This window comes from Anolis carolinensis, chromosome 1 (genome assembly GCF_035594765.1).
Source record: "Anolis carolinensis isolate JA03-04 chromosome 1, rAnoCar3.1.pri, whole genome shotgun sequence".
Lineage (NCBI taxonomy): Eukaryota > Metazoa > Chordata > Lepidosauria > Squamata > Dactyloidae > Anolis > Anolis carolinensis.
The window spans coordinates 325,787,022-325,814,334 of NC_085841.1; the positions used below are offsets into that span (position 1 = coordinate 325,787,022).

A 27,313-nucleotide genomic window follows, 5' to 3' on the forward strand; every position below is an offset into this window, starting at 1 on the left:
AATTCTGAAATGTGATATACTCCAAATCCAAAATTGTCCGTATGAGTGGCTGAGGCCTTTGCTGTCTGATACTTTGATTCATCCACAAAATTATTAAATATTGTATAAATTCACCTTCAGGCTGTGTGTATGAAACAAATACATTTTGTGTCTAATCTTGGGTTCCATCTCTAAGTTTATGTATGTATATGCAAATACAGGTTACCCAAAATCTCAAAATAGGAATCTGAAACACTGTTGGCTGAAAGGATACTCAATTTGTTGTCGAAGGCTTTCATGGTAGGAATCACTGGGTTGCTGTGAGTTTTCCAGGCTGTATAGCCATGCTCCAAAAGCATTCTCTCCTGATGTTTTGCCCACATCTATGGAAGGCATACTCAGAGGTTGTGAAGTCTGTTGGAAACTAGGCAAGTGGGGTTTATATATCTGTAGAATGTCCAGGATGGGAGAAAGAACTCTTGTCTGCTTGAGACAAGTGTGAATATTGCGATTGGCCACCTTGATTAGCATTGAATAGCCTTGCAGCTTCAAAGCCTGGCTGCTTCCTGCCTGGGAGAATCCTTCCAACAAAGGAGTTAGGAAGCAGCCAGGCTTTGAAGCAGCAAGGCTATTCAATGCTAATCAAGGTGGCCAATGAAACTGGTGACATACACTTTCATAGAGCAAGTCTAAGAAAGTCTAGTCACTTTAAGTCTGCTTTGTGGAGAGAAAAAGGAGGGTATAAATAAACTTAATGAGTCTTAATAAGTTGATGTAATGCATCTGAGGTAATAGCTTATGGTACAAACATTTAATGCTACCAACTTTGTTCTCTGTAAGGTATGATTTTTTTATAGTTTTTCAAATTCAGCACCCAGAAATAAACTGGTTGCTGAATCCGTAGATGAAAAACAGCTACGTTTGAAAATGTGATTTTCAACATTGGGTAGTAGAGATTTCAGCATGAGCAGACCATTCTATATCATACACATTATTTTCTACAGTATTTTTATCTGTACATCATATTTATTCTACGGCATTGGTTTTAAAGCTGCATTTAGATAATACTATTTTTAAAAATCATAGGCCACCAAGTCATAGAGGTTTATCTTTGTTTCATAACTGGCCAGAAGCTCTTGGTATAAGAGATGGAATATGTTCTTTTCAATATTTACCACCTCAGGGCAATTTATTATTTTGGAAAACCTAACCTACTTCTTCACTATCCTCATGTCATGAACCAAAATATTGTGCTGCCCTACACACATTTATGCAAAGATCCACCCTACATTTTAATCAAGGTTAGTTCTCCACTAATGCATGCCACTACACAGATATGTTGCAATTTCAAACTCAGAATTAAGTCTCACTGAGGAACTTAGGGGTTTTCAGAACTGCAGTCTTCCTCTTTTATTCCTTGACAGATTTCCCTGCAAATGGTTTTTGAAGTAACTTTTCTTCTCTCCCAGGACTGAAAAAATTATAGCAAGGCTCTTCAATTGCATTCAGTAGTGCGCACAAAGCTTGAGAGGTTAAAAATCTAGGGAACCCATGCTCCATTAGCTATGCACACTATGTAGACACTATGTACACGTTTTTACTACACATTCACCTGGAACAGGTAGGGTGTCTTGACATCTTATCTGCAAATCATAAGGAAAGATTCTTCTTCTGCTCTTCTTCATCTTGTTTTACCATTTCAATGGATTTAGCAAAGACTGAAACTTTTATGTACAAGGCATAGTCTCTTCATTGTATATTGTCTGTATATAGTTTTTAGAAATTTCTGGTCAAAAGAACTCCAGTATCCTTTACTGGCAATAGAAAGCACATGAAAAATAGGCTGAAATGTTATTATTAGATTATAGAATAAGTGATGACATTCAACTGCACTGTCGGTATCCTGAGCTGGAGGAAAAGGAAATGTCTTAAAACTCGTGATTTTTAATGAGTGAAAGATGTATAAAACATCTGTTAATACTAATATTGGGAGGACTTCAAAAACCCACTCATCCTTTCCTTTTCAGCAAAATCTCATATATGAAACATTTTTCAGATACTGTATTGTTTGCCTCCTTCCCCACCAATATTCAAAAATTCATTTATTATTACTCAAACATCTACTCATAAACTCACATTTTCAATAACCAATAAATTATTTCTATTGATCAGAAATTTCTGGAGATTTTAAAAATCATTTCTTGATAAGCAACACACACACTAACCTCAGAACTGCATATTTGTATCAGGGCCGGCCTCACCATAGAGGCCACGTGAGGCGGCCGCCTCAGGCGCAGGTCCCCGGGGGGCACCATCAGGCTTCCCCCGCCCCTGCGGGGGGGGCTCTTTTCCCCACCCCCTGCGCGGCGCCGGCGGGGGGGGGCGCTTTTCTCCACCCCCACTTAATATTTTAAATTATCTCCGGCCGGCCCTGATTTGTATCTTTGTGCTGTTTTATATTCCTCCAAAAAGTGAATATCTACAGGCTGAAATCCACTAAGTGTTTTAGATATTTCACAACATTTTTCAGATGTTTCAGCTGTGGAGTTTCTGTTGGATGCTTTCCAATTTTTCCCTGTGTCTGGAAATTCCACTCAGAACCTATACTGAAGATTTCATAAATATTTTTCTTGTTTTAAAGTTGAAGACCAAGTGTCTTGAAGTGTATTTATAAAATAGGAACCACAGAAGTGCAAAACAGGTTTCAGAGAAATTCTGTAAGACCTGCTTATTAATTACAGTGAAAAGGACTGATTAAGAGACATCAGAGTATCCTTTCCCTTGCAGAAATCCATTTTTTTATCATAATGTGAACAAGGAAATTAAAAACCTGGGAGAAGGGCATTATCCCACTATACGGGTTAAAGTCCACTGGCATAGTGATGGGCTCTAGGTATATATACTGAATTATGTATTTCAATATTTATGAAAACACACAACTGAGTATAAAGTGAAAACAATACAAATTCACTCACTTTAAAATTTCAAGACAATGATAACAATGCTATAGCATTTTAGGAAAAAGTCACTGATTTCACAGTTTATTTTACAATAATCAGGATTAGTCTACAATTTAAGGCAAACATACTAATGCATTTGCTTTTCTTTTGAAGTCTTATTATAAAGATTACATAAAGTTTGCTCCAAAATGTCTAGGAAATGTTTGTTATTCGGAAAAAAAGTTAATGCTCAATAACATTATGTGGAATAACAAATACAATGCTTTATAGCAACAATATTCAACACCTAGTGGCAATATTTAATCAATCTGAAACAATTTGTTTCAAACCAACTTCAGAAATTACAAAGGTAGTAAAATAAGAATGGCAGCAATATTTAATACTAGCCCCAAATGAGAACATAATTCTAGTTGCTACTTTCACGCAAAAAAGAGACAGACAGAGAGAGAGAAGAATGTTTGGTTTTCTGAACAATAAGAGCATACAGTGATTAAATTAATATGTGACTATTCATGTGTAACAACAAATATGCTGTTGCTTCATATTATCTGGAATTACTCTGGTGGGCTTATGCTTTTTTAAAGAAAAAAGAGGAGCTTGTTTTATGTGTCCTTTTTCAACCATATCCCAATTCAAAGTCGTAAAGTAAACTCCAGCAGAAGGCAGCCCTTGTTAATGGAAGGATAGGTTCTGGTTTATGTATCTCCATTTAACACTGCCAGACAGCTTTGCAACAGCTGCAAGTTACCCTGTTGTGGCAAAAAGAACAGAAATACATTAGTAAATGGCTTGATCTTCTCGGGTACAAAATCTAGAATACTGAATGAAGATGCAGTCATCTATACACATAATAAAAGTGAAAATCTGTATGTGTGTATGTGACACAGGTGTTTGCTCATACAGACAGCCTCCAGGCTCCATGAAGAGACAATAGTTCCCAGTGCTGTGGAGTCACCAAGTGACTCCCTCCCAGGACATTGCAGATTACAGTGAGCCTATCCCAGTGTTCCTTTCTCTCTCCATTTGCATGACCCCGCCACTGCCTCTCCCTTAACCCTTTCACCTACATCACCCACATTTTCTAATGGGAGCATTAATTAAAAAACGAAAGCAAAGACTGAGTTTTCCCCTAAGAAATAGCGTAACATATGACCAAACTGATAGTGTCGAACATCCAAAAACAAACAAGGCCCTTTTCAAATAACTTGGTCATCACGGGGTACCCAAGCTAGTTGTATCATAAATAGCTGGATTATGTTTTTGGGGGAGATACCCCTTATTTCTTTGGAAGGATTCTTAAAGAGCAGTGAGGTATTGGATGGTTGTTGATCTTCTAATAAATACTTCCTCAAAGTGGCACTAAAAGGCATGACAGAAGCAAGGTTCTCAACTTGTGGTTCCCCAGGCGTTTTGGCCTACAACTTCCAGAAACCCCAGGCAGTTTACCAGCTGTTAGGATTTCTGGGACTTGAAGGCCAAAACATCTGAGGACCCACAGGTTGAGAACCACTGCTCTAGAGATATATTTTCCATCAACATTATGGGAACATGTAACTTGCTTGTTGAAACAGCTTCATTAGCTACTGCTCTGTTTCTGGGCACAATTACATTCAAATTATAACTACAAAGCATTATAGAGTTTAGGTGCAGACTATTTGAAAGACTGTATCTCCCATTATAAGCCTGCCTGAGTCATATGAGCTTTGAGATCTATGGCTGGGCCCAGGGAACCTGAAGAACTGTATGTCCCTTAATGAGAAATGAAAGCTCTGAACTGCATTATACGGCAGTGTAGACAAGGTCTAAGATTGTCTGTAGAGGCCCTTCTCTCTGTCCCACCATTTTCTCAGGCTTGTTTGGTGGGGACAATGGTGAGGCCTTCTTAGTGGTTGTTCCCAGACTCCCTAGAAAGGCCAGAATGATCCTGTGTCCTTCCATCAGCAAGTCAATGAAGTAGACAATAAGCACTTTCTTTGTCATGCAAAAAGCATTCTTAGTCCTTATGATTACATAGGAAAAGACTTGCAAAAGAGAAAACATAATATAAAATTCTCCATGAAAAGGGGTGTAATAAATGTAGATTTATTACACTGATAGTGCATGAATATATCCATTAGTTTCATTAATAGTTGCTACATCTGTTACCTTAAATTTATTCAGAAAAATGTGCCATCAAAGGTATTTAGGATTACACATTCAATTAAAATGCTGAGTAGTTTTGTTATTGTTTCAGAATGAAATCTCCTATATTCTGTAAATGAAAAAGACACTATGTGTTGATGATGGTCTACTCCAGGGGTCCTCAAACTTTTAAAGTAGAAGGCCGGTCCACAATCCTTCTGACTGTTGAGGGGCCGAATTATCATTTGGAAAAAAACAAACCGAACAAATTCCTACGCACACTGCACATGTCTTATTTGTAGTGCAGAAACAACAACAACAAAAGAAAAATACAATATTTAAAAATAAAAACAATGTTAACCAACTCAAACCGATCAGGATTTCAATGGGAAGTGTGGACCTGCTTCTGGCCAACAAGATAGTCAAGTTAATTAGGATTATTGTTGTTGTGTGCCTTCAAGTCATTTCAGATTTTGGGCGAGCCTGTCAAAAAATTATTTATTATTATTATTTATTTATTTACTACATTTATATACTGTCCTTCTCACCCCGAAGGGGACTCAGAGCGGCTTACAATTTATATGTATATACAGTATATTATAGTTTAGCATAGAACAATATTAGCATTATATATTACTATATTGAATTATACCACTATACTGTAATATTATTAGTAATATTACATGTAATATATAATATATAATTAATATTATTATATGGTATTATTATTAGTATTACCTTGTATTACATTATAATATTACTATCAATATTATATGTATATATAATATAATATTATATTATTAAAACTGATATAAAAATATATTATAAAACTGAGGGCAGGGGCCAGGTAAATGGCCTTGGAGGGCCGCATCCGGCCCCCGGGCCTTAGTTTGGGGACCCCTGGTCTACTCCATACTATTTTTTTGTGGCAAAGAACTCTTATCATACCTCACCACTGAATATGCTGGCTAAGGTTGATGGAAAATCTGAAGACCTGTATGAGCTACACTCCTGTACTAAAACATCTTTTACCATCCTTGGCTTCTATGTTGCAAAGTGCTTAAATGGTAACAAAAAATGGTATCCCACCTTAGCATGTTTCAGTTCCAATTCTGCCAGTTCTACTAGATTCTTCCGGAATGCAGCAACTCTTCTAGTTTTAAAGTCTATAAGTTCTGTAGAGAAGGAAACATTGGTGCTTCATTTATAAAATGTTGATTTTAAGACAATTCAAGGTTGACATTCATATAACTCATGATGCCCTCCATGCAGTTCCAGGAACTATCAAATCCAACAAGTTTAACCTTTAAAACCATGTAGTTTGTCTAATTAGTTAGCACAATCTTTCCCTCCAGTTGTTTCATACTATGCTCCCATCAAGACCATTCTGAGTGGAGTGACTAGTTTGTAATGCAAAACACAACAGGTGAAGGAAGAAACCTGGTTGCAGACTTTTGAGATGGGGGCAGGTTTTGCTAGTTCTTATGCATGAAAAATAAAAACATTTGTTATCATTCAGTTAAAAGCTGCATAATATATACTCTTTGAGTTTTTCAAATGCCAAGACAGCCCAATACCTTGTTTTGCTGATTCAGAGATTTTTTCAAATTTCTGACAGCAAATTTGCTGAGTAGTTTCAGCTTGCAGGACATCTTTGTTCTTCGCTCTTGCTTTGTCCAGAGCCTTGTTAGCATTTTCATAATCAACTAATGACCTTGATCTTCTATACAGAAGGTCCTAAAAAAAGTAAAATATGTTATTTCTTATATTACTCAGAATTTATTTTAATTATTGTTCTAGTAAAATTAAAGTGTTCTTAAAAATGAACCCAAACAAGCTTTTCTTGTGCAAGTTCTTCTAACATGAAACTCATTTGCCTAGGAGAAACTAAAATTTAATATTATATCATTGTTCCATGTATTCCGGATGGTAAGAGCTTTTGGCAATGGAATATGCTGCTTCAGAGCATGGTAGTCTCCTGCTCTGGAGGTTTTTAAGCATGAGTGCTTTGATTGTTTGTTCCTGCATAGGAGAATGGAGTTGGACTGGATGACCCTTGGGGTGTATTACAACTCTATGATTTCCATGTACGTTTTAATACGTGCATTTTATAGAAATATGTTTTAATATATGTATTTAATTGAATTTTTTATCATGATGTGTTTTAACTATGTTGTGCCCTTCTTGACCTGTGAGGAGAGGCAGGTAACAAATAAATAACAAAATATTATCATCATTATTAAAGCAAAATAAATAAATAACCCCCCAACTTCTCAGGCAGGACTTATACAACTGTTCCTTCTTCAAATGGAATAATCCTAGCATGAGATCAATTCTAATTGTACAAGGGAGTCTTTTTGCTCCCCCTTTTGGTAGGTGCAATGTATACATCCCCAAAAACCAATAAGCCCTGTGAAGTTGGTTTCCTGAAGAGAGAAGGGCTAAAGCGAAAAGAGGACACCAATTACTACTTATCTAAGCACAGCATTTTGTGGGAAACCAAAATTTAAAAAAAATATTTTTGTAGTACTACAAATAAGATAATATAATTGGATCTCTTCCACACACACTTTAGAAGGCTTTCTTCGTTTTAGGGGCTATATCAAAGAAGATCTATTAAAATCAAAAAGACTTTAGTTGAGATGAGAAATACCCAATCATTTCAATAATTCTACTGCAACCAGAACACTGAATTTTGTCCTAGATCACAGTATTAAATAATGTTACTATTTATTTATTTATTTATTTTGTATCAAAAGCATTGCATGAATTAATATAAAACAGATAAAAATAGAAAGAGCACAAGTGGCTAAATATATTTTGACCAAAAACGGGCAGCAGTGATCACATTGTCTGTAGCCTCAAACAATTCTTCCTCTGTACATGAGGAAGGACACTGCGGACAAGCATACAAATGCAGAGTTGTCTGCTCTGCTCCACAGTCGTACAAGGTGGAGGATTCTTTTAGGTAGTGCCATTTTTCCAGGTTGTCTTTTGATCTGCTCACTCGACTTCTGAGTCTGCTCAGGGACTTCCAGGTTGCCCATTCTTGGTTTGCAGACCTTTGTGTGTGGGGGGGGGGGGGGGGGGATCCAACTGGGATTTCCTGGTTTAGCTGCCCAGAGGGACGCCCTCGCTGTTGCTGGGGGAATGTCAAATGGAGTAGTGGTCTTCATGAAGCTTTTCCTTGATTTGAGTCTACTGGGAGGAAGCTGATAGCCATGCAATGGATGGCTTTCACAGTGTTCAACCTTATTTCTCTCAGAGTTACCAGCAGCTTCCCATCGCACATCAGGGGCAAAGCCAGCTAGTTTGCAGAGTTTATCAACAGGTGTACGTTTGAGACATCCTGTGATTATTCTGCATGTTTTGTTCAATGCTATATTCACCTGCTTCACCTGGGGGACACGGAAAGAGCCTCCTTGAAGACTGAGTAAATACAGTCAGGCGTCCCCTGGGCAACATTTCTTGTAAATGGCTAATCTTTCCAAAACCTAAAAGCACTGCTTTTAAACATTTTAAATGGGAGGTGTGTGGTTTTTTTTCCTCCATAAATGGATGAATACCAAAGGTCTTTATCAAGACCATTGCTAATGATTATGTCAACTAATACAGAAGGTTTGTCACTTGCGAAGGAAAAGCTACTGGCCAAAATGTCTGAGGATATTTCGTGTGACATCTTATGTATACAGGAAACACACAGAAACATCACAATGAGAAGACCAAAAATCCTCGGAATGCAACTGGCAGTGGAATGACCTCACAGACAATATGGTAGTGCCATTTTTGTACAATCTGGTGCAACAGACCTGCAACCTCTCTCACAGAAGTGAACAACATTGAAATCCCATCTGTGGAACTCGATAGTTTCAGTATATCATGTTACTAGTTTTTACCAGGAGATAGTCTAGTCACCCTTTTGTCTTAGAAACTTCCCAAAAACATTAATTTATTATTTATTTTGGATTATTGCTTGATAATCATCTGATAATATAAATACTTTAAAATTGATTCTTCTAATGTAATGATTTATTCTGGATGTCTTTCATAGAGCTCTTTCTTCAAAGCAAAAATATATACTCACCTTTGCAGCTTGTGATTCTCTAAGATAATATTTTAGAAGATCTGAAAGCTTAAGGTCTTCATCAGCAGAGACACGTGCTTCTATTTTCTAAACCAGAAAAAGGAAGTATTTCAAAGCAAAGCTCTAGCTAAAATAACCAGAAGATTATGTTTAGAGTGCTTCAGTGACCATGAGTCCTCATTTTATTTCTATGTCAAGTGTTAAATAAACTGACTTGAATAGCTCTACCATGTCAATTTAAAAATCTATCTTGTAAAGATGTAAAGCACACAAATGTTGCTTCAGAAAGTCTGACAGGAAGTAGAAATACTCCCATAAGAGAACAAAAGAAAACGAATACAAGTGACCTTAAAATAGAAAATTCATTTAAGAAATATAAAACTCTCATTGTTCAGCTGAGTCTATGCTGAAATGAAACAGAGCCAAAGTGGCAAGAACACAGAATATGCAGGAAATCAGGGAATAGATGTCCAACGCTATACATACTGTAATGACATTATATCAATCTGGGATCCAAGCATCTATCTTTCTTGAAAGTCAGCATAGATCAAGTGAAGAAATACACCAGTCCAGCTGCACATGAATGTGCATTCAATATAAATATAAAGTAGAAATTCACATTAATGGCTGAATCCAGGCTGAGTCAATATGGGTCCCACTGAAATCAATAGGATATGCTACATATGATCGAAATCTCATTGTGTCTAGTCCAACCCTAAGTCTTACAATTCTGCAATTACAATCATTACCTGTTCTACCCTTCCACATATGTCTAATCCAAAATATACTTCCACATGTTTGCATGGATACATCTCTCACATGAATTGCCTATTTGTTCAAAGACGGTACACTGTCTTTGAATAAAAGCAGTCAGAATGATACAAGATATATATATGTGTGTGTGTGTGTGTATTTTAAGCAGCTATTGTTTTTAAAAGTACTGTACTTAAACACACTGCAAATACAGTAGAGTCTCACTTATCCAAGCTAAACGGGCCGGCAGAAGCTTGGATAAGCGAATATCTTGGATAATAAGGAGGGATTAAGGAAAAGCCTATTAAACATCAAATTAGGTTATGATTTTACAAATTAAGCACCAAAACCTCATGTTATACAACAAATTTGACAGAAAAAGTAGTTCAACACACAGTAATGTTATGTTGTAATTACTGTATTTACGAATTTAGCACCAAAATATCACGATATATTGAAAACATTGACTACAAAAATGGCTTGGATTATCCAGAGGCTTGGATAAGCGAGGCTTGGATTAGTGAGACTCTATTGTACATGGCCTAACATTAAGTACCAAAAAACCCCTACAAATCCATAAGTATACCTGATTTTAAAAAATCCAAAGGCAAATAAGAGTGCCTAAAAAGTGAATCTGATCTTATTTTCCAAAATACATACCCTTGTTTTGTCAAACAACTCTGATACTTTTAGGAAAAACCTGTAAATGGAAAACAATTTTATTTCATATATGTGTTTTAAAAATCATTTCTTTTTTATTGTTTTAGGGGAGCTATATACAAACTGATTTTGGACATCCGAGTCTTGAATTCCTAGGAAAATATCAGTCTGATGCTTACCAATTTACAATTTATTTCTTTAGTATGTTTATATTCTCTCCTGTAAAGAAGGACCAAGATGGTGTATTGTATTCTCTTCCTATTCTACATATTATTCTTATTCTACTACTATGAAATAGATTATATTGATAGTAACTGGCATATTACTGTCCAGTGAATTTTATGATTGAATAGGAAATCTCATTCTATGTTTCTTCAATCCCACGCTAAACTCTATGCAACACTGATTTTCTGTACATAAGTACGATGCTATGCCAACTCTCAACTACATGTGAAAAAACAGGTTTTTAATGACAGACAACAGCAGCTTTTCAAATTCGTTAGTTAAGATGTAAATACAGTACTTGTCAATACTGTACCATCATTTTACAGTTTTAAGCTTTCAGTTTGGATGCAATCTGGAAACCAAGATAACATAATAGAAAACTATTATCAAAATAGTGGTTTTAAATTGCTCTGATCTATTTTTTTTTTTTTGGGGGGGGGGGGGGGGGAGTGACAGAAAAAAACTGCTAAAATTTATTCCCATCAAGATAGGCCAAGATAGGCTATTGTTGCTGTTTTCTCTGCTGCCTGTTCCATTACAGATTTATTATAGGAAAATCTAGCAAGTTGAGGTTAAACATCACTTCAGAAAATAAAGACTATGGGAGTAGATTTTTTTTAAAGTTGAACTTTACAAAGGTTGCTAGACTTGCATTAGTTGTCTTTCATATCGTAGCAGTTTTAAATCCTGGAAGTGTGCTATTGCTGTGACTTACAGCAAATAAAAAAACAAACAGAACTCAGAAGTTTATCATTCTAAACTTTGGGAGCAAAGCAGCAAGTCTTCTTCGAATGCAAGACCAAACAAAAATCACTATGCTGTTTGACTTGCAATATACAAGGCTCTAGAAGCAGACTATTTGCATTTTGAGTTACTGGAGAAACAGTGCTTTGTTTATACTCTGTTAAATAAACAGAAATTACCACATGCCATTTCCTAAAGAAAGGGTGAAGATGATGAATTGACTTGCTCATATTGCTAGCAGCCAAATAAATAATGCATTCCCATCTTATTAGTCTTGTTCTATTTGCAGATAGAAAGGGAGGTGAGCTTTGATTTAAGCGAGCAGCATGGAAATGCCCACTGCCCTACTTGCTTCCTTCTGGGAATTCTATCTAAGCTCTGATGCAGGTCAGAAGAAAGGACACAAGTAAGCAAGGCACCCTTCCACATACAACGAAAAAGAAATAGGGCCAAGTTAGCTGCTCCGTGTAATGGTAGAAATCTACTAGAATCTTAGAGACTTCCAAAAAGTCTCTAATTAGGGTTGGTTGCCATGTAGATGCCCAGAGCAGAACAAGCATAACAAAATGTAGTACAACTATTATTGACCTTTTATTATTAGGTGAGCCAGGGATTGACTTATATCATACGGTAAGCAAGACTTAAGTAATGCATCAACCTTACAGAACTGATAAAGGAGCACTAAAACAGAAACCAAGACTTTGGCCCCTTCTACACTGTCATATAAAATCCAGATTTTCTGCTTTGAACTGGACTATATGGCAGTGTAGACTCATATAATCCAGCTCAAAGAAGATAATGTGGATTATCTGCTTTAATAATATGGATTATATAGAAGTGTAGAATGGGCCTTAGAAAGCATGGTATGCAATTACACTCTATGACCAAGAGTGATGTTCTAACCCAAATTCCAAAACTTTGTTCACCATTATAATGCACATAGCCTTGAATAATTTAGCCCAGATTCCCAATGTGGTTATATTACCCGTTTTCTACTTCGACACTGAGGTTATTGTCAATAGAGTAAATCCAAACAATAGTAACTACATACTGATCATAATCAATTATCTTCAACTATCTAATGTATTATGTCCACTTTAAGAGTCAATAGCATATATTCTTTGAAATTGTATATATTCTTCCAAATTGTATAGCCTCTCTATTCAGGTAATGATACTTCGTTTAATTTTCTGGGGGGGAAGCAAACAATACAACATCCTACATCAATTCCTTCTTCTGTTAAAAATGTATTTCCAATGCCAAGCTTTACTAAAGAGAAGGAAACTTTTTTTTTCATTTTTAAGACGACCGAGCCTCATCGATATTATACAGCAGATGAAATACTGTATTGTGATTTCTTTATGGTATCTAATTAAAACAAACTTACTTGCATATATCAGTGGAGTCCTGTGTTCCCAGTGTATACAAGGAAGAACCAATTCTATTGCAGTCATCAGCAACATCTAGGAAAAAATGTTCTATTGAGACAGAAGAAAATGCCAAGATACATACAAAGCTGAAACACTGCTATTCTGCTTTACTTTAGTTGGAAGGGACATGGCTGAAAAATCATTGCTACAGGGAACTAAATTAAGTTCTAGTCCACAAATTAGGAAGTATATACATTTGTGTGAAAACAAGCATATTACAATGGTTAGCTCCCTCCCTATCCTTCTTCAGAAAACAACTAAAGACTTGGATGTTCCGTTTGGCCTTTGGTGAGACAGTCACTAGATAATCAGCTCCAGATGGTATTAATAATCTATCCTGCATTTTATTAGGTCCTTGCCTTCTATGCACTTTAATTCATCATTTCATTTTGCATTGCTGCCTCAGTTTCCCCACCCATGGAGATGATAAAACTGTGCCCAGTGGTTGACTGATATTATTGACTACTGTTATAATATTCTTGTTCTATATTGTATTACTGTTTTTATCTTTTTATACCATGAATTGTGTTTATGTTGTTGTTTATTTTGTTCAATTATGTCATTGGGCATAACTGAACAAAATAAGCCGCCCCAAGTCCCCGCGGGGAGATGGTGGCGGGATATAAATAGAGTTTTAATATTTATTTATTTATTTATTTAAGTGATGAACTAGGACTCTGAGACCAGAGTTAAACTCCCAACTCAGCCACAGAAACTCACTAAGTCATCCTCCTTCAGACCTTAGGAAAGCAATGGCAAATCTGCTTTGAACAAAATCTTGCCAAGAAAACTCTGCAATAGATATTCTTTAGGGTCACCATAAGTTGAAAATGACTTGAAGGCACAAAACAATTAAGGTTTATGTTTAGAACTGAAAAACTCAGCACCAGGGATACAAGAAAACAAAGAAGCAAAGGAGTTGAATCATTCTTTGATCTTACCTCTTAATCCTTTTCAAATTATCTCTTTACCAAACTAGTACTACCTTTATCTGTCATGTTTGGCACAGAACTGGTTTCTTTTTTAAAAAATTATGCCATCCAATAATGTATTTCCTTTGAAAGAAACTTAACTTACTTTTATGGGATCTTGTCATTTTATCAGACTTCATAGAGGAATCCTTGACACGATTGTGGTATTCAACTAGGAATGTTCTTTCATGTTCAAAAAAGTCATCTACGTCCTGCATGGCACCAGAGAGTGGTAGAAAACAGAATACAGGTTGATGTGTTTCTGGGCATTATTTTTTAATGGAAATTTGGTACCATACACATTAAGGTTATCACATTCAACACTTCAAGAGAACCTGCTCAGATGAAGGCATTCCACATATGTAACATCAGAAAGACCTGCTGGGGAACGACAGATCCAGCAGATTCCTTTTTATTGAACAAGTGGAACCAGTGGCCAATAACACCTTTAAAAACGAGCTAGGCTCTGTATCATAAGCATGATATATATATATTTATCCACAGCAATTAACAAAAACCAGATCAATTTCTTTTATATCCAAAACTTTCTTCCTCCTCCCTCTACAAAGCTTCGAGTTTAATATCTTTGAATTAAGAACTGATTTGCCATATAGTTTTACCATGTGCCATCATGCTAATGACATAAAGAGCAACTGTTGTCATTGCCAGGTCAAAATTCTGTTTCTGCAAGTTTTAAAAACTGTCTTAGATAAAACATAAAAAATAATCCATGCTTCATGATTGTATGTCACTGTTTTATTTGTCCAGAATCCTCTTGGTTTACTACTAGCATGTGTCTATTACATTTAGCAGTTACTTCTTCCAAGTCTGCACAGTAGTGGTGAGGGAATGCAGGAAGAGTTATCTTCTTCATTGGGAACAAAGAGCTACGGGCTTTGAGCAACCCATTTCTCTAACACCTTCACCGTGGTGTCCTGAAAAGATTTGTTTAGACATTTACCATGGCACATGCCATTTTCTAAACCAGACTTTCCAGAACGCCATGGTTCCAAGTATTCATTAGCAAGCCAGACAATGGAGAAACAGGCTGCCTGGAGCTTGCAGCCTTTACCCTCTGGACAAAGACTTTGCCTGCTTTCACCCATTGCTCTTGCCACCTTTTCCCTCCTGATGACACTATGACTACGTGATTATGCTGGCATAATGCACCAAGGGGATTCCAACAACTGTATTTTTGGCTGTATGACTATTTTTGTTTTTTTTATTTTATTTAAGTAACAACGGATGGTCTATTAACATTTTAAACGAGTAAATAAATAAATAATATGTACAAAACTCCAGGTATTACTTGTTAATTGGTGCCACAAATTATACAGATTTTAATCCCGTAATTACACAACAGATTTGGACTTGTTGATCAATATGCAACAAGCCAGCTTATTTAGAGAATTTGGCAACAGGTATACTCTCTTTGCTTTTTATGAAACACAATGGGAAGAGCACAATAAATTAAAAAGCATTAGTAATATTATTATTATTCATGGACTTCTCAATTTAAGAGCATCATATCCCAGAAGCCAGCAGATGTAATACCCCCCCCCCAAGAGTAATTCATTTACTTGAATTAACACCCATTAGGTATGTTCCATATAGTATAGAATTTGCTAAAAGAACATATTCTTCCTTTCCCTATAAATCTTCAGAGCAAATTTGAGAAGATGGCAGGGACAGCTCTGTCATGTGAGTGGAAGTCCACACATACAATATGACATGGTGTCCCTGGTTATCAGAGCAATATCAGTTCTGGACTTTATTAAGTTTTGTATTACCGGGCTTCATTAAGAATGAGATTTCAGAGCAGGCGTAAGAACAGTGCCACCCTGCGGAATCTAGGATGGGTGAGAAATGTGGCATGAATGGTTCCGAAACTTTCCATCCCTATTTTAAAGTTCTGTAATGTAAATAGTAATGTTTTCAATCAATGTATTTCTCATTAAGCTATGGTGGCACATGTGCTTTTGGAGTGGAGTGGGATGAAAGAAGACAAAGAAGTCCTTGCTTGCATTCTGCACAGATCCCACATTTTAGTTTGTAAAATCCTGTTTTTTATTTCAGATAATGAATCTTCAGTACTTCAGCAACTACAGTATATTCTGGTTCTACAATATGATTGGTAGTTTGACCGTTCTAAGACCTTTAGGTATATTATATTTTAATTTGTAAAACACTTTTGAGTCTTGGGAAAGGATGGTGTATAAATAAAGTTAACAGCAGCAACTTTGATGGAACTGAGGTCAATTTCACACATCCACAATCCACAATCCACATCCCTATCACTGTGCACCACTGAAATTCAATAGCACCTCAGAGGGATACTTAAAAAAAAACAAATTGATTTCTGTTGTAAAACAAGATGCACTTCCAGGAGCATTATATCCAATTAAAATAAGTGCTTCTTGCACATCTTGTTTGAAAGTAAAATTTTGGTTGCCGTTGTTATTTTCTTACTACCACCAGGCCATTAAATTTGCCAGTGGTAAGAACAGAAATAGACTGGGGGTGGGCCATGGCAATGTGCTGTATGTTGTCAAACTCTGCTGTAAGGATTGGAGGTAGACCATGTGGAGAAATAATAAGTACATATTTAAGCTCTCTAGAAGACAAAGCTAGCTGCATGATGCACCCAAAAGACAAGGCTGCATTTCCTCAGAAATCCTTGTCAGGTGCAGTACCAACAAAGGATACCTCTATCTAACAACACCCCCTCTAAAATCCCATGCCTTATAGATATATTACTTATATGGCTGAAAATTAGTCACATTGAAAATAGAGATATTCTGCAAATTACCTTTGGAGTTTCTGTAAATTATATCTCAACTCTTTTATTAGTATCCTGTCACAGTAGAATACTCCCAAATGAGATTGATTTAAGAAGATTTAAGATGGCTAATTAATTACCTTTACTCCTGAAACAATGACACCATCTGCAGACTTAACCATGTTTTTAAAGAAGTCTTCAAGTTTTTCTTTTTTGTTTTTCCCACGAACACTCAACTAAAATACAAAAACACAGAACATTAGGTTGCTTTTCTAAAAGTCAGAAATATCTCCACCACATGACACCACTGGCTTGATTGATTCAATGATTGGTCTGGCAACCAGAGCTTTTCAACATTCCCTGAGCCCACGAGAGCCAAATGCATTAGGACTTTATCCTTCTATGGCATCTAATTTTTACAAGGGCTTTGGATAAGTCAAACTGTAGAACCCAGAGTCCTCCCCCACTTCCCTTTCTCACATCAAATTTCTGACAGTACTGGAGTGAGAGCTCCTTGAGAAAAATTCCGTAGATGCTAGATGTGTAGCTACCCCCCTTTCCTCCATCCCTCAATCACTATGTATATACAAATACAGGTATGCCACAAAGTAAAAACTTCCAAATCCAAATAAATAAATAATTTTATTTCTGACCCGTCTCTCCTCATGGCTCAACGCAGGTCACAAGACAGTCAAAACACACAAACAGTTCAAAAAGTGGGTTGTTTTGAGTTGTTCAGGCTGTATGGCCATATTCTAGTAGCATTTTCGAGCTATACAGCCCAAAAAACTCACAACAACCCAGTGATTCTGGCCATGAAAGCCTTCGACAGCACAATACAAAAATTCTGCAGACACGCATATTAAAATGTAGTTCTATAAAAAAAAATATTAAAACATATTTCTATAAAATATATATTAAATACACAGGACAGAGATTAAAACACAGGACATGTTTAAAATTCCTGCTTAAAACAGGATGGGTAAGCCTGCCAGAAGAAATAGGTCTTCAGATGGGTTTTAAATTCTGACAGCTAATTTAGCAGTCAGAGCTCTTCCACCATGTCATTCCACAGTTTTGGGGCGGCTGATGAAAAGGTCTTCTGGGTAATGGTCAAAACCGACACCCTGTACTTTGCCCAGAAACGAATCAGCAGCCAGTGGACTGACTTTAGGATAGATGTGATATACTCATTCCTGGATGTTTCCGAAACCAATCTGGCTGCAGTATTTTGAACCAGCTGGAGTTTCCTAACTTGGTAGAAAGATGGCCCAATGCAAAGCGCATTGCAGAAGTCCATCCTTGAGGTTACCAGCATGTGCACTATCATCTTTAGGTCCTCCAAATCTAGAAAGGGGCAAAACTGGCATATTAGCCAAAACTGATGGTAAGCACTCTGGACCTGCGCATCTACCTGAGCTGACATTTGGAGAGACGGATCCAGGAGCACTCCCAAGCTCCAGACATAGTCTTTCAGGGGGACTGTACCGCCATCCAGGACTGCTTGACACATCCATCCCCAGATTAGGAATCTTGATGGCAAGCACCTCTGTTTTGTCTGGATTCAGTTTCAATTTGTTTTCCTTCATCTAGCCCATTACCTCCTTCAGGCATTAATTCAGAGGAGACACACTATCCTTAGTTGGGGCCATTTTTGAAGACACGGAGAAATTTATTTGGGTGTCATCAGCATATTAATACCACCCCGCCCCATGCCTACGGATGAGCTCTCCCAACAGTTTCATGTAAATATTAAAAAGCACTGGGGATAGAATGGCATCTTGTGGAATGCCACGTAACAGCTCCTTTTTTTAGGAACAGCTATCTTCAAGCACCATCATCTGGAACCTATCTGAGAGGTACAACCTGCAGCACAGTGTCTCCAATTCCCAGCCCCTCCAGGCATTCCAGACGGATACCATGGTCAAGAGTATTAAAAGCCACTGAGAAGTCTAGAATCACCAACAAGGACACATTCCCCCTGTTGGTGTTGAGACCGAGATCATCCATACAGTTTTAGGCTGTATTGTTTTCAATATGCTATTTGCTGCATTGAATCTGGGATATAAATGAATATGTTATTTTATATATACTATTTTAAGGAAGAGAATATCACATATACTGTTTTTAATTTTAAGAATGTATCTCGCTTTATTGGGTGAACACAAACTGTTCATTTCATTACTCACATCCTGATTATACTCCAGGAAGACATGAAAATTTAAATCTTTTCTCAAAATGGGATGAGCTGCTACACGACACAAGAAGACTTCATGCATGGCTACTGTCTTCTTGAAGATTGCCAAATACTCACTGTAAAGAAAAAAAAGGAAGGCTATATTATTTCATAAGTAACATTTCTACATGAAGAAAATAATACATTTAATCTAAAAACTTGAAACAGAGCATCAACATTAGTTTATGCTGTACAAAGCCTTCAGCACAACTACAAAAGGCAATATAGCATTGATTAAATGTATTTTTGTTCATAGCCAAGGTCAAATTGCCAACTTCAACTAGAGTTAATCCAATGGGACTTATTTAAGCACGGTCTTATTATCCAGCAATTAGATTGAGGTCAAAACGTTAACTTCCTCTGTAAACAACAATACATAAAAAGCAAGTCAATTTTGAAGTTTTTTTCCTGTTCAATGACAATTTAAGATGTTATTTATCTAAAACATTTGAAATGACTTTAGAATTTTTAAATCAGAATGAAATAAACATTGTAAATTTAAGGTTCATTGCCAATCCTTTTCTTTATTTCACAGTTCATAATTTTGTCCACCTCCTAAGTATTATGTTTGATAATGAAAGGCTGATATAAAAATTAAAAACTAATAAAAATCAGATAGGCATGAACAAGGAACAGACCAAAGCAAGTGTTAGATTCTGGAAGAATGGGAAAGTATAATTAAAACAAAAATAAGTTTTTAACTCTAAAATGAAGGGGGAGAAAGCAGGATTCAAAAGGTATACACTACAAAATAAATCAAACTAGGAGTTGCTCAAATCTATCTAATGAAGACTTTAACTAAAGAGAGATTTAGATTCTCTAAATCCATATTTATAACAACTACACCACACTAGCTCTCTATCAACAAACATCAAATGTTCAATTTATGGGAGTAGTTTGTTCTACATGAAGAATAATTTTATTCACCAAAAACAGGAGAGGAAGGTCAGGGGGATGTTAATAGATAAACCATTATCTAAGTTCTAAAGACACTTCAGAAAAATTGTTAAAAGAACCAACAGAACAGATTCTTTGTTATTTATTCTATCAGGCAATGCCCAAGCTTTCTTTAAATTAAAGAACTTTAATTTAAATTTAACTCCTGCCCGCTATTCTAATACAAATATTTTCACAAAGGTCCTTCTGACAGACCCCATTCTGTCCAGTGCTCTTTGGAAAAATTAGATGTATTCTGCTTGTGTCTCTCTGCCGAGAAGCAAGGTGGGCTTTTATTCATTCTTGCAGTCCCACAACCTTTCAGAGTCAATTTTGAGGGGCAAAGGAAAGCAAACTGTTAAAAAATTGCCCGGTTGTGTTTGGTACCTTCCTTAAATGAAGGGGTGATACTTGATTCCTATTACAATTAGCAGTATAACTACACAACTGATTAGAGAAATGAAAGCAAAAATACAAACAGCATACCAAAAGAAAAACATAAAGATATGTAGCAAAAACTCAATCTGCAATGTTAAGAGTATTACACTTCAAAGCTATGTAAAAAGAAAACTTTTATCTAAGTCATTGTACATTTAGTCACTATTCTAAAAGACAATATTCCAAAATCAATTTTTCTCTCAATTTTTCCATTTGTTTCCTAGGAAAAGGGGCTTCGAGAAAAATGGACAATAGCTAGCTTTCTGCTTTTTCCAGGTTTTTTCTGGACCTCACATCTCTATCAAGGGTACTTTATACTGATGTGGATGCCTGAATTTAACACAAATATGCAATGAAGTTCACAGGTTACACTCTCACATACAGACCTGAGAAATTCTAGTTTAATGTCTGTCAACTAAGATACTCAATGGCTGGTCTTGGGTAATTCAGTATCTCTAATCATAAGTTACTTCAACTGAGTTTCAAACACTGTATCAAATTTTCCCAATTCCGCATTGGATTCAATATGATCAGCGGATGATAATGGTTATTATATTATTATTATTATTGTCGTTATTATTTAGATCATTACAATTATTAAAAGTGTTTCTTTTCCCACCTCAAATTTCCTAACATTTTTATCATTAATGTGTACTGTCTTCCTTGTAATAATTCAGGAAACGTTTTCTACTGTAGAAATTATTATGAAATTATCAGGAAATACTGAAAAAGCTGACAGGACAGAAACAATGAAAACATGCACATACGCTTCGAGTTCTTGCTTCATCTTAGTGAACTCTTCCTTAGTCATCGACCCTTCTCCTTCGCCAAGCTTCTGCAATTTTTCTCTTGAAGCATCAAAATCAGGCCTTGGTGGTGCTGGAGGAATCTGACATGCAAATCAGTCAAAAAGTGGTTTTGAATCCTTGCGAAAGTAAAATCCCTCTCAACTTAAGCACACTGATATCATCACCTCTTTCTAAGCTACCCAATTCATTTGGGGTAAGTTTTACATCACAAGATTTTGCTGTGCACACTACTCTAACCATCCACTTTAAAATATAACTATGAATTATATTTAAAGATACCATGTTTTTAACATACCAATTACAAGGCTTCTGAAAATTAATAATTCCTAATAATAACACTGTATCACATCCCTCAAAATACGATTTTATGAAAGCTCTAAATAGGAATAATATTTCACTGTTTTGATTAAGAAAAATCAACTGAACTTGAGGAGCTCCAACCATTTACACCAGTGTTTCTCAAATTGTGCTCCTCCAGGTGTTTTGGACTTCAGCTCCCATAAATCCCAGTCAGCTTATCAATTGTGGGAGGTGCAGTCCAAAACATCTGGGGGAGCACAGTTTGAGAAACGCTGATTTACATAAATTGATCACAATACAAAATTACTAGTCATAATATCCTTACACACAGACGGAAGCTAGTTAGGAATTTATAGTAATTAATGCAGAGTATAACAAAAGAGTACAATGACCATGAAATGCAGAATTAAGAAAATCAGCCACCAAGGTATAGAAGACAAAATGATATGAAGATGCTTGTCTTTTATATTGGGCAGTTGGCGTACCTTATGTCTATTTTAATCACTTAATTACTCAGAGGAAATATATAACAACATAACAAGACCTTGAAACACCTTCCATCCGTAGCTCATCATTTCTTTCCATTTCCTCATAAAGAGTACATTTCTATTTTTAAGGCAATGAGTAATACAGCATGTTAAAAGTCATGCTGCTTGAAATCGTTCTCTATTAACCCAACTTTCTAGTTGTCATACAGAATGATGTCTCATAAACCAGGGCTTCTTAAGCCATCTACCTATGTGAAGGGGCCAGCAGGGTTTCCCCCCAAATGTGCCAGAGATCAAAGATACATTTCTTCCACTGACGATAACTGTTTCTTTCCTTCCTAGAAATTTTCTGTGGACCAGCTGCCAATGACTCACAGACCAACACCAATCCATGGACCACGACTTTGAGTAGTACTGTCATAAACCACTTTGAAATAAAAACAGAGCAAGCTTTCATGAGGAAAGACAAGTTGCTAATCTGTAAACCACCGTATTCACATGTATGTTCTGTAAATGTGCCCAACTCCATTCAGAACATTCTAGAACTGACAGAATTTTGGTACAAAGCTGCATATACCCAGTTGGCATGGCTCCCGCTAACCCATCCCCATTCTAAGTTTACCAGTTTAGCAAAACAAGCAGGAAGATCAAGACATTGGATGGACTGTGTGAATAAAAAATTGTGCATTTACACTGTAGAATTATTGCAACTGCCATGGCTCAATGCTATGGAATTATGGAAGTTGTCATTTTACGATGCCTTTAGCCTTCTCTGCTGGTGCCTCACCAAATCACAACCCCCTGGGATTCTATTGCAGTAGAGAATTGGCAGAAAAATTCCACTAAAAAATGTAGAAGAGCTGCTAGTTTTCCCTGAAGTGAAGGAAGATGGTAACCAATCAACAGCAAACATCAACCATACTGTAGATACCCCACTGTGTGCCATAGCAACTTATAAAAAGTCTGATAGAAGTGTGAAAAGAAGTAGTTGGATCCAGAAACAATGATAGTACTGTCTACATTTCAAGAAAGCATTATCAACAAGTGAAAGATTTTCCATAAACACAGGCAAAACAATACCCTGCCAAGATAAAACTGGGAAACAATTCCAGGAATGAGATTGGTAGGAATGAGAAGTCCTTTGCTCATATGGAACACAAGAAAAGGTCAACATATTGGGGTTAAGAAGAAACAGTCACTACAGGTTTAACTATTTGATATGAGGCAGATATATTTTGTTCCAGTGTACCATATTTATGCCCATTGGCCTCAGCAGTTTTTTCTTCTTCAGGGAAACTTTCCAGAAATTGGCAGAAGTTGGCTTGTGAAGCACCACAGAGTACATGGAGTACTCTGAATAGCCCTACTCTAAACGGGATTCCATAGAGGTGCAGAAACTATTGGTATAAATCTCATGCATCACGTAGAAGTATGTTTGTTCAGTATTTCCAACAATCAGACACCCGACTAGGTTGTTTTTAAAAAACAAGAACTTACAATATAGCCTGCATAGTCTTCATTCTCAACAAAGGAGTCATGGAGCCAGATAAACTCCTCATGCTGTCGGACAACTGAAAATTCATTCTGCTTAAAATTTGGTAAAGAACTCTACAGAACAAAAGAGAATAGAATGAATAAATCAGATTGAGTTTGTCATATAATTTTACTACAGAAAAATGCAGGAACTAAGCACAATATTAAACAAGCAGTAATGATTTATTTTTTCTTTAAACGAAATGTAAGCACTCTGTAGTGATTAAATTCTATTTATGAGACAGAGATTAGCAATATAGTGTGTATTTATTTATTTATTTCTAATATTTCTATCCCACCCTTCTCACCCGAAGGGACGCAGGGCGGTGTACAATTGGCAACAATTCGATGCCGACACATCATTAAAAACAAACAGCATATAAAATCTATTACAAACAGTTAAATACAGTATAAATATAAAACATATGTTTAAAATCCGTTCATCCAATATCCTCGTACTTTATCCATACATTAGTCTGGGTCGTCTTTGTGTACTTACAGACAAGAGGAGAAACATCAAAAAAGATATCAAAAATGACATCAAAAATGAAAATGGACATCTAACAAGTTTGACAAATCATGGTTTGTGTGTATGTATACATACATACATACATACATACACACACACACAACAAATCAAGCTTTTCATTAATATACTAAGTAGATTATTTGCTTACATGACTTTAAAAAAACCCTCATGTCATTCTGATCATCAAATGATTTTTTTTACACCTGATTAAATCTTGTAGACATCCAAAAGGAGTACGTGCACCTTTGGATGCCAAACTTGATCCCTCTTTTTTAAAAAGTTTAATTATAAACAGAAAGAAAATGGTATGGTTTACCTTTGTATGAACAGTAAATTTCACTTTGTCTCTCTCACTTAGAGCATCTGAAATGTCCACTTGCAAGGCAGCATCAGTTTGAAGATCTACAGTGACTGCTCTAAGCTAAAGAAGATCCATAAAATGTGTTTAAAAGTAGGTTAAAATACATCTTTCCATATGTACTTTAATTCAGAATTGCAACCAAAATAGACATATTGTAACTATCATATGATATTAGAAATTAGGAAAAGATACTACAATAACAAAAACCTAAAATTTTTCAGGTGTTTCTCAAAAGCTTTAGTAAGCATATACAAAATATAATCTTAGGTATACCACTTAAAGCCAAATTTAAATGAAATGGTGAGCACAATATTAATTTCAATGCTAAATAATAGGCCCGGGCTGTGGCGCAGGCGGGAGAGCAAGCCAGTGCAATTAACTGCAATGAATCACTCTGACCAGGAGGTCATGAGTTCGAGCCCCACTCAGAGCCTATGTTTGTTTGTCTTTGTTCTATGTTAAAAGGCATTGAATGTTTGCCTATATGTGTAATGTGATCCGCCCTGAGTCCCCTTCAGGGTGAGAAGGGCGGAATATAAATGCTGCAAATAAATAAATAAATAAATAAATATCAGCTCAGTATTTAATTTAAAGGGCTCTTTTTCTGTACAAATCCATAAATGACTATTGTTTGGATGTCAATACTCTACTGCTTTGATCACAATGGGCAACTTCTCATATCTTTGAAACAAAAAGACAAGCGTAATTACAGACATATTCCAATGCTTATTTCTATTCACGCAGGGCTTTAAAGTGTCATTTTGATAGCAACCTTCCATTAAACAAGGACAGGGGCAAAACCATTATCACCATCTTAACATACCTCACCACTCCTTCAAAAAAAGCAAATTTACACAGAACTGATATCTTTAAGGAACTGGTATGTTGTACGAGGGTTTATGTTTAACATAACAAATACCCATTTTTAAAATAGAAGGGACTGCTAACTTTTTTTTTTATCTCTGGCAGCCTATACAATCTCTAGGGGCCCTCAGGGCAGAAAACTGGCCCCAGGTCTGCTAAGGTTGCTCATCCCAGCACAATACCATGTTAATTTACAACGAGATTTTCATTTATATGGATTCATTCTTACAAGCAGGCTTTGTAAAAAACATTTTATGTTTTTATATATATATATATATATATATATATATATATATATATATATATATATATATATATTCAACATTCCTTATACTCCCATACAGAATTGTATAGTGAATTTAGGGGGATGTGTTTATGCACTGAGCAATTATGTCCTTGTAGTCTCCCCCTCTACTTCACCTTTCTATTTCATCCTGCTCTGACACACGCAACTCATCCAAATACAAAGCAGCAGACAAAACTGATTGATATGCCCATGAGCCCCGATGGCGAAGTGTGTTAAAGAACTGAGCTGCTGAACTTGCAGACTGAAAGGTCCCAGGTTCAAATCCCGGGCGCGGAATGAGCGCCCGCGGTTAGCTCCAGCTTCTGCCAACCTAGTAGTTCGAAAACATGCCAATGTGAGTAGATCAATAGGTACCGCTCCGGCGGGAAGGTAATGGCGCTCCATGCAGTCATGCCGGCCACATGACCTTGGAGGTGTCTATGGACAACGCTGGCTCTCCAGCTTAGAAATTGAGATGAGCACCAACCCTCAGAGTCAGACATGACTGGACTTAACGTCAGGGGAAACCTTTACCTTACCTAATACATTGAGCTAAGAATGGAATCTCTGCATTAGGTACACAGTGTAAAATATTCATATTTTAGAATGATTAAAAGGATGCTACTAAATAATATCCTGCTGACATCATGAGTATACATTTCAGTTTTCCAGATTAGCGTCTCCACTCAGCAATTCTGCAGGATATAATTTGGTCATGAACTACTGCCAGAATTAGGGCCCCAACTTCCTTTTCCTTACATAATTAAATTCAAAACCCAAATGAAAGCTACTCATCCCTGCGTTGGTTTTACACATTACCATATATAGATTTGAATGAAGTACATACACAGATAACATGGTATCAATATACAGCCAGACTTCTTTCCTTCAAAAGATCGTTCATGTATAATCTAGTCTTGATGTTTGACAATATAGGGGCTCTGTTTTTAGGCAGGCAATCAATCTCCAATCGTAAATGTTTTGTACCTGGTGATCTCATTAATCACTGGATCATATACAAAATATTCTGAAGTCTTTTCACCAAAGTATACTGTAAAGACAGTGATTTTTGGTGGGTGCAAGAGCTAAAGTCAGAATGTGTTGACACTGCAAAGTCAGCATGTTGAAACTTCCTTTCTATTCACAGCAGGATAGCTGAATTATATTGAGTAAAAAACTAATTAAACTCAAGTCCAGGAACACACTGAGGATCAACTTGCAGGCAACAAGAAGCACTTAAAATGGTAACCTGGCTTCAAACATACTCAAAACGTTTTTACAAAAACTGACTGTCAAGCAAGCCTTTATGTGAAAACCCTTTATCAAGGTCAAAATTGGAATTTTCTTCCTGCATCCTCCCATTCCAAATGATGTCAGTGGACAATAGTGTATTAAGCACTGCACACACACAGTACATGTAAAATATAGTTTAGAATGTCATATATAATTATACAAGATTAGCACTATAATTAAAATGCAAATTATTTTGAAAAGAAAACATACTTGATGGAAATGCAAAAGGAGTATTTTAAAACTCCAAGAAATGAGCAATTATAGTATTGATGAGAGATGTGATCCCAAAAGTATCTTTAAAAATTATTTATGACAACTACAATTAAGAATAAAGATTATCAAGCAACTATTGAATTCAATCAAACTTTAATCAATCATCTAATACTTTAGTCATATGACCTACTTCATTTACATATTCCTTGCTTTTCTTTTTGCAAGCTTTTTCAATGAAATTATCAGAAGTTTATTTTTGTTCAGGTATTGAGATGATTAAGCTCACCTTGCTTTTCCCCGGGTCTTAGCTGATCCTCTACC

At 36.2% G+C, this 27,313-nt stretch overlaps 1 protein-coding gene across 1 annotated transcript in view; it reads right to left on the reverse strand.

Moving 5' to 3' along the window:
- Positions 1 to 2,991: 2,991 nt before the first annotated feature.
- Positions 2,992 to 27,313, reverse strand: part of snx6 (sorting nexin 6) — a 35,753-nt gene continuing 11,431 nt past the window's right edge. Inside the window, exons 3-14 of the mRNA XM_003216575.4 lie at positions 24,292 to 24,396; positions 23,411 to 23,521; positions 21,084 to 21,205; positions 18,896 to 19,019; positions 16,847 to 16,942; positions 14,034 to 14,139; positions 12,914 to 12,989; positions 10,558 to 10,597; positions 9,145 to 9,231; positions 6,638 to 6,797; positions 6,150 to 6,235; positions 2,992 to 3,688 (exon numbers count right to left, since the gene is read on the reverse strand). Of these exons, the coding sequence (XP_003216623.1) occupies positions 3,635 to 3,688; positions 6,150 to 6,235; positions 6,638 to 6,797; positions 9,145 to 9,231; positions 10,558 to 10,597; positions 12,914 to 12,989; positions 14,034 to 14,139; positions 16,847 to 16,942; positions 18,896 to 19,019; positions 21,084 to 21,205; positions 23,411 to 23,521; positions 24,292 to 24,396 (1,167 nt within the window). The 3' untranslated portion in view covers positions 2,992 to 3,634. The remainder of the gene's footprint in view (positions 3,689 to 6,149; positions 6,236 to 6,637; positions 6,798 to 9,144; positions 9,232 to 10,557; positions 10,598 to 12,913; positions 12,990 to 14,033; positions 14,140 to 16,846; positions 16,943 to 18,895; positions 19,020 to 21,083; positions 21,206 to 23,410; positions 23,522 to 24,291; positions 24,397 to 27,313) is intronic.